Source organism: Heterocephalus glaber, unplaced genomic scaffold (assembly GCF_053883595.1).
Source record: "Heterocephalus glaber isolate CG9 unplaced genomic scaffold, H.glaber_assembly_v1.0 deba00001687, whole genome shotgun sequence".
Lineage (NCBI taxonomy): Eukaryota > Metazoa > Chordata > Mammalia > Rodentia > Bathyergidae > Heterocephalus > Heterocephalus glaber.
This window is the reverse complement of record NW_028258412.1, coordinates 19,242,998-19,260,405: the sequence shown is the minus strand read 5'-3', so window position 1 is coordinate 19,260,405 and position 17,408 is coordinate 19,242,998. Positions and strand designations below refer to the sequence as shown.

At 52.7% G+C, this 17,408-nt stretch overlaps 1 protein-coding gene across 1 annotated transcript; it reads left to right on the top strand.

Moving 5' to 3' along the window:
• The first annotated feature begins 750 nt into the window (after positions 1–750).
• LOC147822019 (2'-5'-oligoadenylate synthase 3-like) lies at positions 751–11,103 on the top strand. Its single transcript, XM_087198676.1, has 8 exons — positions 751–930; positions 4,212–4,274; positions 6,130–6,291; positions 7,383–7,511; positions 9,126–9,289; positions 10,136–10,268; positions 10,561–10,704; positions 11,086–11,103. The coding sequence occupies exons 1-8, from the start codon at positions 751–753 to the stop codon at positions 11,101–11,103; spliced, it is 993 nt and encodes a 330-aa protein (XP_087054802.1).
• The last annotated feature ends 6,305 nt before the right edge of the window (positions 11,104–17,408 follow it).

The following is a 17,408-nucleotide window of genomic DNA, read 5'->3' as shown; positions in this document are numbered from 1 at the left end:
TTGTCTCTAAACCTAAAACTGGTGTAAGAAATAAAGTCCATTAATTAAAAGGGAAAATATATAGTATGATACCATTTATAAAAAAGAAAGAGAACTCTGTTCATGTGTGTGTTGACACAGAAAACATCTGAAGAGCTCTGTACACAAATGTCTATAGCGGTAGGCACCTTTGGTTTTTAGGAACATAAATGGCCCAACATGGTGGCACACTCTTATAGTCCCTACGATCAGGAGGCTGAAGCAGGAGGATTTCCATGATTTCAAGGTCAGCCTAGGGTTCATAGTGTGTTCAAAGCCAGCCTGAACTACATAACAAGACCCTGTCTCAAAAGTAAAGGAGAGGGGGCTATAAATGATCTTTCAACTTCCTGATTTTTCTCTTTTTGCAACATGCATGCATTTAAAATCTCCGGAGATTACAAAATAGTGTTTTTTTAAAAAAGAAAAAGTAAACAGGAAGGACACCCAACATCTGTTTTTAAGGATGATTCCTTTTGCTGGGATTAAAGAGTAGAGTCAGGAGAAAGTCCAGGCTGCTGGTAATAGGACAGTAAGTTTCCGGAAGCCTGGAAGCCTCAGAATGAGTATGGGGCTGATTGGCCAAGACACGGGCTAACTTCCTTCCTTGCAAGGAAACGAAACTAACAGCTGCCCAGACTCCACTAGAGGAAGAGATAAAGGCTGGTCCCCAGCAACATCTCTGTGGTCCCTACAGACACAGCAGCCCCTGTTCCTCGCCTGACTACCGCGATGCACCTCAGATGCATGCCTGCCACGGGTCTGGACAAGTTCAGCCAAGACCATCTCCTGCTAGACTGTGCTTTCTGCAGAGACATCAAGCATGCCATCAAACTCATCTGCGACTTCCTGGGGGAGAGGTGCTTTTTTCCAGGTCTCCCTCTCCCTGTGCGGGTGTCCACGGCGGTGGCAGTGAGCTCACACCAGGCCCCAGCTCTCAAAGCTTCCACCAGCTCTCAGCAGGGCCACCCTGGGGACCAAGCCTTTACACATGGCCCTCGGGCAACATTCAGGAGCCAAACTGTAGTCCCCAGGGTTCAGACAGCTCTGCCCTACCAGTATTGGGGCTGCTGGTTCAAGGACAAAATCGTGAGATTTGGAGAGAGAGGAGCAGTGCCCAAGGATGATGGAAATGACTGTGCGAAATTCAGAGCCCCTGCGCAGGGACATCTCTGAGTCCCTAGGAAGGAATCTGCTGGGAGCGATGCGCTGTAGATCACTATGGCCAGGCCTAATTCACCTCCTCCCTCGGACGAGGCAGGGCCCGGTGGAGAACGGACAACAAGAGGGCATAGTGGAGTGGCTGGGCGTGGTGGAGCAAGGCCTGGCCAGAAGAGGACTGTCTTCCTTCCCAGACATTCACCAGAGAAACATCAAGCATTAGCTCCTGCAGACCTAGCCATTCTCCCTGTTCCAATCCGGCATCCCCTTTCAGTTTCCATATCTACACTATAAAGAAAGGCGCTGAGGATGCAAGCCAATGTTTGTCTCATCAGGATAAAGAGTTTCCACCTGGCCTCAGCTTTGTAAACCTTACTGTTCTTTGTTGTATTCTTTGTCTTGTTCTTTAAGTTTCTTAATCTCTCACCTTCATCGTTTCTTACTCATGAACCCTTCAGACAAGCAGGCCGAGGCAGAAATCCATTCTGGGCTCCTCCCGACTAAGGAAACAAAACCAGCTGTGGAGGGTAAGTGTTTACCCAGCAGAGAGGGCATGAGGAAGAAGCAACTTTTGATTATTAGCCCTGTGCTGAGGTCCCGCCGGCTCAACCAGGGGTGACATTGACACACTGCTGCTTTTGACCCCTGGGTGGGCTCTCCCAGGTCCCCTACTGCACACCCTGCACCCCTGCCTGGAAGATGTCAGGCTCTGCCCGGGCAGCAGCACTTAGGGTGCCCACTGCCCCTGCCAGGCCTTCTTCCCTCGAGCAGTCACGGTGAAGCCCTGCAGCCAGGCTGCCAGTGTCCACACTGCCTCCCACTCCTTGGAGATGGACGGCCCTGGCTGGGTCCCTGAACCCCTGTGTCCAGCGGGGGTGCAGCTGCTGCGCTGAGTGACCCAGGGGGAATTCAATGAATGGGTGGAGGAGAGGACAGGCCAGTGACAGTCGCCTACCCCAAAATAACCTGAACTTATTGCTATCATTATTCCAAGCATGTTTGTCAAGGGTCTGATTCCGGCCCCATCCTGGACTCAGCACTGAGGACAAAAAGGTGACAAGAGAGTCACCAGGGCCAGTGTGGTTGGGAGACAGGGCTATTTATTACAGGCCTAATAAACACAGCTCGATTGCCCTTCTAATTACCTAATGCATTACCTGGCGATAAGTTATTAGGTAACTTGGAAGAGGTCTCATAAGTGCAGTGACCAGGGAAGAGTTCCCCAGGGGCTCCCGGAAGAATGTGGGGCTGTCCGCCCAATGAGGGAAAGAAGCCGTGCCTGACAGAGGAGCAGCCAGTGCAAAGGCCCAGTGGCAGGGATGACTGTGAGGCCCTTGGGAAATCTAAAGTCATTCAGCAAGGCTCAGAGTGTGGAAGATGAGAGGAAGGATCACCAGACAGCTAGAGAGATGGCAAGCAGGCTGGATTCATTTCCTAGGGCTGTGGTGACAAGGGGCATATGAAGTATGGAACAAAGCACCTAAGCAGGAGGTTTAAACACCAGAAACATAAGGTTTGACCAGAGCACAAGTGAGAGCACTGAGGCAGGCAAAGTGCAAGCAGTGAGGCACGGAGTTTCTTGTGATCTGGGTGCAGGTCAGCCAAGGGCAATAAGGCCGACAGGGAGGAGGGCGCTCACAGCTTATACGGGGGAGTTTAGGCAGGGGAGGGGTGTCAGCTCGGAGGGTGGAAAATTTTGGGGTCTCTTGGTGAGGGGGTTGAGGCTGGTGAACAGGACGGGGTGACAGTAGCAGGGCGATGGCAGGTCCAGCAAGGCCCAGCAGGTGCCCCGTGGTTTTTCGGAGAATCTGTCTCCTGGCAGGTGTGAATGAGCGAGGCGGCAGGCGGCTTCCGGTCATGGCTGTTTTTGCAGGCGACGTATCTGTTGGGGTCTTCCTTTCTCAGTTGGGCTGGTGTCTGGCTCGGGAGGCCTGTCAAAACAGTCTGCAGCTGCTGCCAAGTTGAACTACCACATCAAGGCTGGTTCCTTGTGGCTGTTATCTCTGTGATGCAGCACAGGGAGCTCGGGCTGGCTTTGGCCTCCTGCATCCCAGCCTCCACCCCTGCGGGTCCCTACCCATGTTTCAGAATCCTGGGCCTGAGGAGCCACATCCAGAAGGGGCAATGACAACGGCGCAGGGCAGGCTGGGATGTAAGCGCACACACTTGGGGTGGGTGGAATCCAGGCCTTGCACGCGCCAGGCTAGCGCTCTGCCACTGAGCCACACCTGTGCCCCCTTTGGAGGCTTAAATGGAAAGTATTTAGAACAACATGGGCATTTAGCAATGGTTCATAACTACAGTCTCATTTTGTGGATGAGCAAGCTGAGGCTCAGAAAAGGTCAGCAGCTGGCTCAAACTTGTCCAGAGAGGGGCCAGACTCAAACCAGAGGCCCTGGGTCTCCACTGCCCTTGCCTCTTTACCATCTGAAACTCTTGCCCTGCGTCAAGGAGACAGCAGCACTCAGGCCGGGGGAAGCACAGTGATTCCCCCAGGCCGCACAGTGAGACAAGACGGAGCTTCAAGAGCCATGGTCTCCTGATGACCAGGGTGCAGCTGCCCCAGGACAGCCCCGGCTAAGCCCTGCTCCTCCTGGGGGTTCCGGCCACCCTGGAGAGGGCAGGGGAGGATGCAGAGGCCCTGGGGAACAGGTGAGGAGGTGGCACTAAACACAGAATACTCGTGATCCCGGTTCCCACAGCTTCCGGGTTGCCTCAGGAGGCAGAAATCACATCGTGGAAAATGCTCAGGAAGGAATAGACTTCTCAAACTAACTGGGAGCGCCCAGTGCTGCCGGGGATAAAGGAGGGAGAGAGACACAGAGAAGGGGGAGGGGAGGGGGAGGAGGAGCGAGAGGGGGAGGGGACAAAGGGGGGAGGGGGGAGGAGGAGGGGGGGAGGGGGAGGAGGAGGAGGAGGAGGAGGAGGAGGAGGAGGAGGAGGAGGAGGAGGAGGAAAGGTAGAGAGGAAGAAACGAAACTGGAAGCTGGGACGCTGCTTCCCAACACCTCCCTCCCACCTCTGTCTGCCAGGCTGTGGCTGTCCCCATCGCCATGGAGCTGTGCCTCACCGTGGCTCTGGTGCTGGATGTGGCAGTCTGAGCGCAGGGCCTGCCAGGGACTGCAGGGTCGGCGGGGACGGGGAGGGCACAATGCCCGGAGAGCTCAGCACGGCCGGCCTTTAGGGACTCTTAACGCCCACCGGGTAGATGGGTAAACTGAGGCACGAGGAGGCCAGGTAGCGTGTCTGGCCCTGTAAGCTGCCCAGCTGGGAATCCAGTGCAGGTCCTCTGTGGTCCCAAAGGCAGCCTGTCCTTCCTTCCTTCCCTCATTCATTTATTCACTCATTCCTTCACCCAGTTATTCAGACTGGCCTGCACACTGCCTGGACAAAATACCACTGCTCCAAATCATGTTTTGTCACTTAGACACCTTGTCACACTGCCACTGTGACCTCTTGGGCTCAAAGACAGAGAAACAAGCAGTGCACTGCCTTGGGATAAACCTGAGAGTCCCAGGGTGGATTGGGACCCCGGCTGCGGTGGGCGGGTGGTAGAAGCGGTGTCTCCACACCCTGGTGGCTTCTAGCAGGGGACCCGGGGAAGGGGGAGAGCCTGGGGCTTAGATGTGAGGCCCCTTCCTGCCTCTGAGATGGACAGAGGGATTTCTGTCTTCTGAAGTCCTGGCATCCATAGCTCCCTGTGAACCTGGAGGGGACCTTGAGGCTGAGCACCAGGGGCTCAACACCGGCAGCAGAGAGTGGCAGAGTGGGCTCCCACTGTAGGTGACCATGGGGCCTAGGGGTGCCTTCCCCACCCAGGGGCTCCCTGGCGGAATGGCCACTCCAGGGCTGGCCCGGGCTGAGGGTGCACCCACAGCTTCCAGCTTATGGCTTCCAGCTGTACCAGAAAGCAAATGAGGAAGTCACAGGCCCTCGGAGCTGTGTCACAAGGACACCCCACCCGGACCTCCCCACACACAGCCCTAGTCATCCCCAGCCAGAATGCTTCCAGACATGGCCAATCTCCCTTGGGGACACAGTATCCTGCTCTCAAGTGTCACAATCTTAGCCACGCCTCTGAAAGCACATGGGTATAAAATGACACATTGCCTTCCCAAAGAGAAAAACAGGCGCAAAGCCTTCTTTAAATACCTCTCTCTTTTGGCATAGGATTTTAAGTAAATCAATGCATGGGAGAAAAAAAATAAGAATGGGAGTTTGGGAGTGACTTCCTGGGCGCCTCTCCAGGGTTGGCAGCATCTCCGTTTCCTGCTTCTCTCGGTGAGCGTGGTGACGGTACTTCCTTGTCTCAGTGGCTAAGAAAAATAAACAAGTAATAAATCGACATGACCATGCCCTGGCATGTGCCCTAATCCTGTGTCCACAGTGGTGACAGCTCCTGAATGTTGCTGACCGCTTTGCTGATCGCAAAGGGGCTGGGTTGGGCATGGTGCTGGGTCCCACCTCGGGCAGGTGGGGGGTTCCTCCTGGAGAGGCCCACCCAGGTCTTGCATATGCTGCCTGTGTGAGTCACTTCACCCCCTGAGCCTCTGTCCCTGAATTTGCCATCCTATGTAACCACATCAGAGTCACTGTGTTGGAAGCCAGAACACAGGTGTCAGATGCCAGGAGTTTCCTTCCCACATCCTCGAGCTGCTGCTTTCAGCAATTCGGTGGATCACCCCAGTTTTATATGCACCCCAAGCAAAGGGCACAGGCACCTAGGCTCTTCGCACCAGAGTTTATCGAGTTGTAGTTTTGTAAAAGTTGATCGCCAACGTTAAAGGTTCAGGTTTACAGGTGACAATTTCTTCTCTTGAAAATCCCGGCCTGGCTTCCCCCCTCCACCTTCCTGCGTGGCCACAGCCCCGCCCCTGGTCCACTCGCCTCACCCAGCCCGCCCCGCCCTCCGCCCTCCGGGCACTAGAATCAGGGGTTTTGTCTTCCCAGAGAGGCAACTTTGGCCGAAGCACCGCTCTCACGGGTGGCTGTGATTGTGAAATTATCTTCTTCGACTGCTCTGAGAGCTACCAGGGCCAGCAGGCCCGCTGTGCAGGGGTCCTCAAGGACACGCGCCCCCTGATGGAGGCCTGGCCGTGGGACCGGGTTGTGGTCTGAGCCTCCAGTTTCCTCCGAAGGACCCACCCCGGGTCCTGCAGTTCCGGCTGGCATCCGAAGACCTTGAGAACAGGATGACGTCACCCAGGTGCCCGCCTTTGACATCCTGAGTGAGGGGTCCCTGGCCCGTTACGGGGTTAGGGGCCAAGACTTCCCTCCGGCCCTCGCTTTCTTGACTAAACATATGGGGTTTGGAACAGACAGGAGCCCTCCCCAGTCGGGATCCTGGGGTCAAGAGGCTCGGTCCTTCCCCAGCCCTCTTGGGGCCGTCCTGCTTGGCCCTTCCAGGAATGCCCCAAACACAAAGCCCAGTCGGTGGTGGGTGACTGGCAACAGGGTGCTGGGACAAGACCCAAATCTGACAAATCTTATCTTTTATCTTGAAAACAATGACATGATTTTCTCATTCTCCTTCTTAACACTCCTATGCTTGATTGAGTGTAAAAGACAACAAGAGGGCCCGGGATTTAGCTCAGTGGCACTGCGCCTGCCTACCAAGCACAAGGTCCTGAGTTCAAGCCCCAGTACTGGGGTGGGGTTGGGGAGACAAGAGACTATCTTACAGAGCTGTTGGAAAAGTTAAAGGTGTTAATACCTGTGACAGACTTAGAGGAGTCCCTAGTGCATGAGAAGGTTTATGTGAGTCTTTTTTTTTTCAGTTTTATGAGGCAGAATCTTGCTAAGTTGCTAAGTTGCCCAGGCTGGAGTTGAACTTGTGATCCTGCTGCCTCAGCCTCCTGAGTGCTAGGATCACTAAAGCACACCACCATGCTCAGCTGAGTCTTTGCTATCATTATTTCTATTATTCCTATTATCTTTATTTACCTTGATGTTCCTTGATGGAAGACAACCACATCCCCCTGTGCTTGGTCCATGGCACTGGTTCAGAGCCCCCCAGGGATTACCAAATTCCACATCCTCCTGACTACTGTAAATCACTCACAGTTTATTATACTACCCAAGACCATGTCAGTCTTATGTAAATGCAGTCTGTGTTGTTTCAAAGCAGGGATCTGTCCTGATAAATGCATCTTTGGGCAATTTCATCTCTGTGTGACATCACAGAATGCGCCTGCCAAATCCAGGTGCGAACCCCGCTGCACATTAAGCTGTGCTGTGACTCCCTCGCATCTGCAGCCCACTGCAGTCCGAAGCAGCATCGCGCGGCACCTGACCAGCGTGGCTCTGAGAGCGAAGATGAGGAGAACGTGTGTGTGAGTCCAGCACAGTGCAGTTTTCCCCCAAATGTTTCCGGTTCACAGTGGGTGGAATCCATAGATACAGAGGGTTAACTGCCTGCCCGCCAGCAGGGGGCACGAGCGCCAACCACAGCAGTCACTGCTTAGTGAGGGCTGAGCTACTCCAGGAATGGGCATGGCGGGGGCGGGGGTGCAGGTAAAACTCCCAACACGGCGCCCAGCCCGAGACACACTCAGTTACCCACTAAAGATCTGCGCTCCTTGCCTCCTATTCCCAGCAACACCCCCCACCCCCAAGGCAGCGTTTAATTAAAGGTTTGTAGAGTGGCGTTGCAGCACCGCCTGAGGGAGCCTCTGGGAGGAAGCGGCTGGGTGGCAGGTGCTTCCCACAGCTGGCAGCTTCGCTCTGCTTAAGCAGCTAGCGATCTGCTGCTGTGCTCCAGGTGACCCTGGGGACCGCCCGACACCTGGGAGGGAGGGACCTTCCCGCTCCCTGCTGGGGTGCAGTTCCTTCCTCTGGCACCCTGAGACGCTCCGGCCCTCTTCCCTGTCCTCTAATTTCATGCTGCCAGTCCCGTCCCCCCAGATTCTCCCCGCCCTCCCAGGGCCCCAGGCCCAGCTCAGTGCCAGCCTCGCCCTGGGTCCCTGCCCTCGGCAGCCTCCCAAACTCACAGTGATTCACCCCACAGGGCAGTACATTTCTGGGGTGAAACCCAAACTACAAGTCTACAGAACCCTCCTGGACAGCGGCTGCCAGGGGGCTAGCACACCGCATAAAGGACTGCATGAGTCTGGAAGTCGAGCCCTTCCCACGTAAGTAGGATGCTCCGGGGACAGGCAGTGCTAGCAGCCTGGTACTTACTGAAAGGGCAAACTGTGAGGCCTCCTTCCAGGGTGCTGGAAGAATTTTACCAGGATCTGCTGGGGGGGAGGGGGACACATGTGTCACAGTCCCAGAGAGGGCAAAGGTGGAAGGAACAGGGCTGCTGGACACCTCTAGCCAGGCAGGCCATCTCCTGGGGAGCCCCAGTGTCCAGTCTCGAGCTGCCCGGCCCAGCCTGGGACTCTTGCCATGCACGCACTATTGCCCTCCCTGGTCCATGCAGGCCCTGGTGTAGGGTGCAGAGTCCGGGAGCTGGAGGGACAGACTCAGCCCTGACTGGCTTCCCCACCCTGCCCAGGGTTCGAGGATGTTGTCTGCTGCCCATTTCCTTGGATACCAAGCATCCCACCTTCTCCAGTCAGCCATCTGACAGGGACCCCAGATGGGCCACCCCTTCCTTGGGGGACAGAGGACAGTTTCAGTTTCAGCTTCTCTCCAACCCCTCTCCACCTCTTGGGGCTGGAGACTCATCCCTCTTCCATGACAGGGGCCACACACTGTGCCAAAGCCACCAGCATCAAGGACACGTGAGAAATGCTCTAGAACAGGCGCGGGCACAGCATCTGGTGCCCAGCCCAGCCTGCTGGGTCCCCACTGGGACACCGAGAGCCAGCGGGGCTCTGCAGAGAGTTGCTCCCATCCTGCTGAGCCCCGTCCTGCCTGTCCCAGGTGCGCCCGCCCGCAGGAGCCCAGGAGGAAGCCGCTGCCCCTGTCTACACCCTGGAGCTCCTCTCCACCTTCACCAGGGAGCAGGGCTTTGGGAACCACACCTTCAGCCTGCCCGAGGCCTCTGCACCGTCCTGGGCCTGATCCAGCAGCACCAGCACTGGTGTGCCCTCTGGACCGACAACTACAGCTTCGAGGACCTTCTGAGTTGGAAGACCTTGCAGCAGCAGCTTGAGAGACCCAGGTAAGCCCCATTGCCCCTACCGCTCCCCTGTGCCTGGGTCATGGGGAGCTGATCAGCAAGGGGACCCCAGGTCCCGGTTGGGGAACCAAAATGCTGCAGTGTCTTCCCCAAATGCACATTGGATTTGCCTGGGGGAGACAGAAAATGTAACGGTGCTGAAGCACATGTGTGTGAGACTGTTTCACTGGTGTGTAATATGTGCAGACCTGTGAGAGTGACCCCACCACCCAACTGCAAAACATTTCCAGCACCCCTCCCTGTCAGTGATGCCCCAAAGGTAAGCCTGTTCTAACTTTTATAATCACATTCTTTCCGTTCTTAAATCTTATTTGCATATCCTTTGTGTCTGGCTTCACTTTCACCACATTAAGTCTTTGTGGTCTATCCAGATATTTGTGCATAGTTGTGGCTTGTCCCTTTTCGTTGTTGCATAACATTCCACTGTGTGAATCTTTCACTATATGAGTTCTACCCAACTGCTGATGGATGTTTGGGTTGTCTCTAGCTGGGATCTGTTACATGGCTGCAATAAACGATTAGTCTTGTACACGTTTTCGCTGTGTATACATCAAATGGTTTAAGAATGAAATTTCTACACTATGGGGTATAACTTGGAGTCTGCAGGTGCTGCTGTCTTGTGGCTCTAAAATGCAGCCACGGTTCAGGATCATGGCTCCAAGTCAATCTCTGGGCCAACCCTGAGAGTGGGCATCGTCCTCATTCCGAAAATGAGGAACCTGAGACTCAGAGGAGGTCAGTCGTCTGCCCTGCCACACACCTGGGCAGTGCAGTGCCGCTGGTCCCAGAGCCCCTTCGAATGGGCACCTCATCTCTTGGGAGTTGCAGGCCCATGATCCTGGACCCCGCTGACCCTACAGAGGATGTGGGCAGTGGGGCAGCCTGGCAATGGGATGTGCTGGTCCAGGAGGCCGCATCCTGCAATGACAGCCAGTGCTTTATGCAGGCAATCGGAGATCCGGTGCAGCCCTGGGAGGGGCCGATGAGGGAGGGGTTCCTGGAACCTTGGGTTGCACATACTATGCACTCAGGGTTTCCTGAGCACCTGCTTCATGCTGGGATCCAGTGGTGTGGATCAGGGCTGCGCAAGCAGGGGCAGCAGGCTGTCAGACATTGGTCACCCTGTTGGGGCTGCTGGCAGGAGGGAGCGCCTCAGTCTGCCTGCATAATTGTTCACTGCCTCGGCTCCTCTGCCTACAGCAGGGAAGGGGAGCTTCCCCCATGTGCCGGCCATGGTACCCGATCTGTCTCAGACCCCTGCCAAGGAGCTGAACGGCTCCATCCAAGACCACCTGGAGCCCAGCCACCAGCTCCAGGAGCAGGTGAGGAGGAGTATCGACCACATCCTGAACTGCCTCCAGGAGCGCCGTGTCCACAAGGCCTCCAGGATCGGCAAGGTGAGCCAGGCAGGTGAGGACACAGACGGGACCCTCTGGGGGACCACAGTGGGAGGAGAGGGGTGGCAGCAGTTTAGCCAGGGTTGCATGGGGGACTGGACATCCCCAGAAGGAAAGTTTGCTGGCTGGAAGTAGACAGGAGCTCCCTGACTTAGGAGGGCTTCCATACTGACAGAGTGAAGGTACGGTGAATTGAAACATGTCTTCTCCACCTAACCTCCAGGCATCAACGCTTAGCCTCACCTCAGTGCGCTGAGAATGGTACGTTAGCCTGCAGCTGGGCAAAGTCCCCCAACAGAGCTGGTTTGTGATGAAATGCTGACAGTCTCAAGACATTTCGTGAGAATCCAAATGACTGCTGTCTGGGCTTTTGCTCCGCAGTACGTGGAGCTGTCCTAAGTCGAGAACAGGCTTGTCTCCAACTGCAGGCCTTGCTTTGGTTTGGTTTCTAACAACAAGGGAGGGGTGGTCTCAGGAGCTGTAGGTTTGGGCCCTGCCCCCACCCCGCCCCTCGCTGATGTCACGCTGGGCTCACCAGGCACTCAAGGCCTCCAGCCAGGTGCTCTTCTGGGCACTGAGTGCTCCTCCCCTTCAAGTCCCTGGTCCATTGTTCACCTCTGACCAGGAAATTTAAAGTTGCCTCTCCCCACAGCCCAGGCCCCTCCTGGGCTCTGCCTGCAGGCACATAGCATGTCTCAGGGATTCCTGCTCACCACCGTCCCTCCTGCCCTGTCTCCAGCTGAAAGTGCCTTCCAGGACAAAGCCCTGTCCTCACCACACACATCCTGGCCCACATCAGTGCTCAATGCATACTGGTTGCATGAGCAAATCAACGAGTTGATTCACTAATTCATGGATTCACCCAACGCACATCTGCAGGCCCCATGTGGCTCTGGGGCTTCAATTTTGCATCTGCTGCTCCAGATGTGCAGTGGGTGCTGTAGATGTTGGCTGAAGATGTCTGGTTGAGGACCTGACACCATCCCGCCCCAGTTGTCCATGGCTGCACATTGGTCTGAGTTTGCTTAGGTACCTAAGGGTCAGAGGTCACAGGTCACATGTAGCCTGCCTCTGACAGGTGTCCCTGGACCTGATGTGGGCAAGAGAACCATTTCCGGGATGCAGGTGGGGTGCAGTTGACCAGATCCAGGCTGATCCAGAACCCCCGGAAGGACCTGATTTGAGCTCCTCTACCCAAAGTGGAGGGCTCTTTTGGCTGGGCCACCAACCTAAGGGGTGACTGTGATCCTGAGCTCATTTTCTTCCTCAATGACATCACAGCTTCGAGCCCCAGGGCCCCGGCTAAGTGCAGATCCTGCCTGCTTGCCAGCTGGAGTCCTGGTGGTAGGGCCAGGTCCCTGGCCTCAGCCTCAGGTTTCCTGAGCAGAAGGTGCCTGGTGCACTGCAGTGCCAGCCCGTGTCTGCAGTGCTAGGAAGCCGGATGGATGTCAGCCTGCTCCTGTCTTTGATGCCATGGGTGAGAGGCACCGGCCTGTACCTGGGAGAGCGACAGGGACCCAGGACACCAGGAAATACGTGCTGGGGGCACTGACCTCCTCCTCCTCCTCCTCCTCCTCCTCCTTAACCAAGCACTAAAGAGTACTTCATGATATAATGGCAACCACCGGTTGATTGTTATTCCTCTATAGCAGGCTAGAAATAGGAAAAGCAAAAATAGGCAGATGAGTCCTCCAATACCAATATAAAACCAAAAGTGAACTTTGAGATAAGTAAAAGGATTAAGCTGATCAAGCACATCAGTAAATTTGTTCCAATCTAGTGCTTGAGAATCAAATTGGGCTGTCTGTTGAGACATGGACAGGTCCTCCTTCCGGAGGGCAGCAATATCAAAGGCAATGTTTTGATGAAGAGCTCTTTGAACATGGTTTTTTGTTTTTGGATCTCCCTCATATAATATGGCTTTGACGGCACAAGCAATTAGCCAAAATAAGCGGGGAAATCCAATATCCCTGCAGGCTCTAATGTAGGCTCCAAGGTCATTGGTAAATTTGATGGTATTAATTGCTTGTCTGCACTTTGTTAGCATTATCATAAGCCAGGTGTAACACCACAATATCAGCTGCCTGAGGATTAGATATCTGCCTCTTAATTGTAGCTTGTAATTTGGCTACAAACTCCGTGCAGGGCTCATTTGGACTTGGAAGATCAGAGTAAAAGATCGAACTGGGGCACTGTCCTCGGGCACCGAAGTCCAAGCGCAACACATCAAATCAGCCATCTGAGTGAAAAATAACTTAGGACAGCGGACCTGCTGATTTATATCAGCAAATTCACCAGTACCTGAAAGCATGCCTACAGTGATATCAGCTTCCTCTTTTCCTCCATTCCTGTTCTTATGAGCCTGTTGATTTACCAAAGACTGCAGTTGAACTTGAAAGTACAGATACTGGGAAGTGGACAGGCACATTTTTGCCAAATGACTGACAACAAAGGGTGTCAGCATGTAAGCTTGCATTTTCTAGTAAGCCAGTGGTAAAAGGGCTTTGCATGCCGTTATTGACGACACTATCTTTTAAATTTTTCAAGATTTTAAATTCAAATGGTATATAAGTTTGTATTTTCAGATCGGGATGATCAGGATCTTCCTGTATGTCAACAGGGAAACACATCGCAGAGCCCACATCCTCTCTGCGCCTAGCAGCTTGCTGTATTACCTTTTGATACAAGGTGGCAGCGATGCCCCGTTGCAATGTCTGCATCGCCAAAGCAGGCTGCAGCAGCTCGGGTGGAGGAGGATGGAGTTCCTCCTGCTGCTTGAGAGGGCCACTAGGATCCTCCACTGAGGACAACACTTTCCCTGCAAGGAGCAAGTTTCCTCCTGTGTGAAATGCAGCAAGTTTGGTGGAAGTTTTAGAAGTTATCGAGCTAGGTTGCAAAGCTGCCAGAATGGAGCACACCAGAGCCCAAGCTGTTAGGGTCTCTGGGGAAATAGTTTTTCCTCTCTGTTGAGCAGCGAGGAGGTTTTCTCCCACAGGCTTCCAAACCTTTAAATCTAAAGTTCCCACCTGCAGGAACCCCAAATCGTATTTCCAAATGTCTTTTAACATTTTTTTTATTACTGGGGACTGACACAGTATAATTTGCTTGTTTAAAAAGAGCATGGAGCAAAGAGATGTAAGTTTGTTCCTCAGCCAAGAAAGAGTGCCCCATATTTTCTTTCTTTCTTTCTTTTTCTTTTCTCTCTTTCTTTATTTTATTATGTCCCAGTTAATTATTTACTCATGTCTGAAGCACTTACCTCTTTTCCGGGTTTATACTCCTATGGATGTCCTTTGATGATGCAAGTCCCTTGATCGCTGATTTCTTTTTATTCCTTTTTATTCTGAGTAGCTTCACTGAGCAGGTGGTTGCTTGTGGATCAAGCCCACCTTGGGCACCAATTGCCAGAGACTCCTGTGGTAAATCTCTAGTCCCCACCTGCCCAATGTGCAATGCAAGGTTGAAGAAAAACTTAAGACAGAGTTAGAGAGAAAACGTGAACTGGGACGGCCAATCCTCCTTTGGCAAAATGCACTGGCCGGTCTCTTCAACCAAATTTTATTATTCATCAATCAGGGTAAAAAATGCCTGTATAGTTGTGCAGTATGTGAAATTACCATGGAAACTAGTGCAGCAAGGCTTTAAAGAGAAGTCAAAGAATTTTCAAATTAGAAGCAAGATAGACAAAATATATGGTTGTAATTAGAGCATTGTCCTTCAGGCTATGTGGGATTGGAATTTGGATGGGATTTACTCTGACCTCAGCTATGGATGTTATCTTGTATCAGCCCCACAGCTGCATAGCCCATTACTCTGGTCTTGGCTGTGACTGTTAGCGGGGAGGTCATTTTAACCTGCGTGCTACTGCGGTGCTCATGAGATACTTCTGTGAGTCACATAGCTTCAGTCAAACTCACTTCTTAAAGTGAGCCGATTGAGGGATTTAACTCTTTTCAGCCTGCACTGCTTACAGCGTGTTTTGGGCATCATCAATACTGCGGGCTCTGGCAATGAACGTCATACATTTCCCATTAAGAATGTCAGCAGTGTGACACATGTTTTGATAATGCATAGTTTCTATCATCATTCAAGTCTAAATATTTTGAACTTCTAATTATGACATTTTAATTTGCTCAGGCACCCATGAATACGAGGAAGTAGGTTTCCAAATGAATGCTTTGGAATTTTGTTCTTTTGTTTGCTTTCAGCATTTACTTCTTTTCGTTGTAGTCAGAAAATATGTTCATGATATCAATGCACTATTTGTTAGTTCTGTTTCAGTTTCCCTTTTGGTAGCTTATCAGAGTTTCTCTTGGTCCACAGAATTCAATTTCCCATTGATACATCTGCACATGGATTTCTCTTTCTGCGTCCTGTTTGGAATCTGCTGTACCTCCTGGATCTGAGAACTCAAGTCTCCTTTAGTTTGGGGACTGTATCTCCTGGTGTTCCTTTGAACATTGCTTCTTCTTCATGCTTTCTGTTCTCCGCTTTGGAGACTCCTGTGAGATTATAACTCACTTCATCTGCTTTCCATCCCTCATTTTTCTCATCTCTGTTTATTTGATTCTTGTTTTGCTTTAGACAAGGTCTTGCTATGTGGCCTCAAGCTCACCATCCTCCTTCTTTAGCCTACTGGGTAGTTGGGATTACAGGTGTGCACCAGCACACCTGGCCTCCCACCTGTATCTCTCAGGTTGTCTACTTCTCGGTTACTCAGATCCGTGTTCCAGTTTACTAATTCTCTGCAAGTGTGTGTCTGCTACCCATCTGTGACAATTACAATGGACTGTCAACTTGATTGGCTTGAGATCCACCTAAGAGATTAGTAAAACACACTTTTGCATGTGTCTGAGTGGGACAAGGAGGTGTAACTATAGGTGCTATATCTGGTCCCTTGACCCATCCTCTCTGACACTGTTCTGTGGTTCTGCTTCCCAGACACCATAAACCAGCAGCTTTGCCCCCCTATGCCCTTCTGCCATGATGTTTCCGCCTTGGCACCAGCTAACCATGAACTGAACCCTTCCAAACTGTAAGCCAAATAAACCTCTCCTCCTTTGGGTGGTGGATGTCAGGTATTTTACCCAGCAGTGGGAAAACTGACTAGTACACTATCTTTGATTTTCTTTTTAAATTTCAGTGTTGTTTTCACTCCTAGAAGTTGTTTGGCTCTATCTCAAATCAACCTATTTGCTCAGAGGCTTCAGTTCTTTCATTGTACTTAAGTTTCTGCCATATCTTGATTTTAAACATGTTCATTTTCATCTCTGTGATTGTCTTGCTATCTCAAATCTTCCAAGAGCTCATCCTCGCACTGGTTGTGCCACCTGACTGCCTCATGGTGGAACGTGTCCTCCTGTGGTTCATCATTTTTTATTCTGAGCCGTACAAAGTGTGTGGGGCTTGACTTTCTCTCTTCTGTGGAAGTTTCTTCTGCTGTGGGTTGGGGACAGGTCCTTCACGGGACCAAGTTCTCACTTTGCTTCTACACTGGGCTCTGAGTGTTTCCCTAATTTCCAGGCCCATTTGTGCATTCATTCAGCAGCTTGGGATTTCCCAGCATGCCAGATGCAAACTTGGACTTCTCGCCCACATCCCGCACAGGATTGGGTCTCAGTGTCTGAGGGGGGGATTTTCTTCCCCCCCTTAAAGGGGACCATGCCTGTCACACATGAACCTGTGTGTGACAGACCACATGTAACCCACAGAGCAGATGTGATCACATTTGCTTTTCTCCAGCAGGGTCTCCTAAAAAGTGCTTGACACTCCAGGCAACTGTGAGACATGGGCCTCATTATCACACCCACTTACAGTGGGGAAACCGAGGCTGTGGCAAAACCAGGACTCGAACTCAGGACCTCTGATGTAACCACAAGACATACCAACCAGCTGTGCAGGAGTCAGTGGGGGCCTGGTCCTCGGCAGGCAGCAGGGCCAGGGCTGGAGGATCCCTGGGGACTTGCGGCCCCAGCTGCCCCACCTGGTTCTCCCTGCAGCCCACGCCCCTGCACCAGACCCCGAAAGGAACCTGGACACATTCAGCAGCAATGTCCTCCAACCTGGCCACAGGTCCTGAGGGCTTCAGGTTCCCAGGTCAAGTCCAGGCATGGAGGAGGAGCCAGGACACAGGCACAGGGTGGTGAGGGAGAACCCAGAGCAGCCCAGCGGGTCTCTCTTCATTGCTAGTGACACCCAACTCAGAAGAGCCAGCTGAGCACTGTGTTGGTCCGTGAAGCCGGAAAGGCCCGGATCAGATCTGCCTTCAGGCACAGCTGGATCCAGGTAACCAGACTCAGGTCTCCTCTCCTCTGCCTTCTCGGTTCTGCTTTTTTTTTTTTTTTCAAGTAAAAGCATAACAAGTTTAGTTCCAACATAACAGTCCACACTCTTATTTCCATAAAACCTACAGGATCTGCTCGGTTTATCTGTGTTTTGGACAGGCCCTTCTCACGGGTGGTCCTAAGCATCCAGAAAAGAGACTTTTCTTTTTCTAAACTTCAAATAGAAGTCTTGGGGTTGTGGCTTGGGTTACAACCAGTCACTGGGGCCAGGGAGACTCCAGGCTCCGAGGGGCCTCTTAGGTCACATGGAGTGGGCCCCATCTGGATCCCACAGACAAGGGTGGGAGTGGTGGTTCCCCTAAAGAAAATTGGGGTGCTGATTCCAGGTGGAAAGGGTGCTGGGATGGCACAAATGTCACC

What these genes read in the sequence shown, in the direction of transcription:
- LOC147822019 (XM_087198676.1), top strand. Translation starts at nt 751, where the DNA reads ATGCACCTCAGATGCATGCCTGCCACGGGTCTGGACAAGTTCAGCCAA. An exon ending in GGGTGTCCACGGCGGTGGCA is followed by an intron (nt 931 to 4,211) that starts GTGAGCTCACAC and finishes TCTGTCTGCCAG; the next exon opens with GCTGTGGCTGTCCCCATCGC. An exon ending in AAGATGAGGAGAACGTGTGT is followed by an intron (nt 7,512 to 9,125) that starts GTGAGTCCAGCA and finishes CACCTTCACCAG; the next exon opens with GGAGCAGGGCTTTGGGAACC.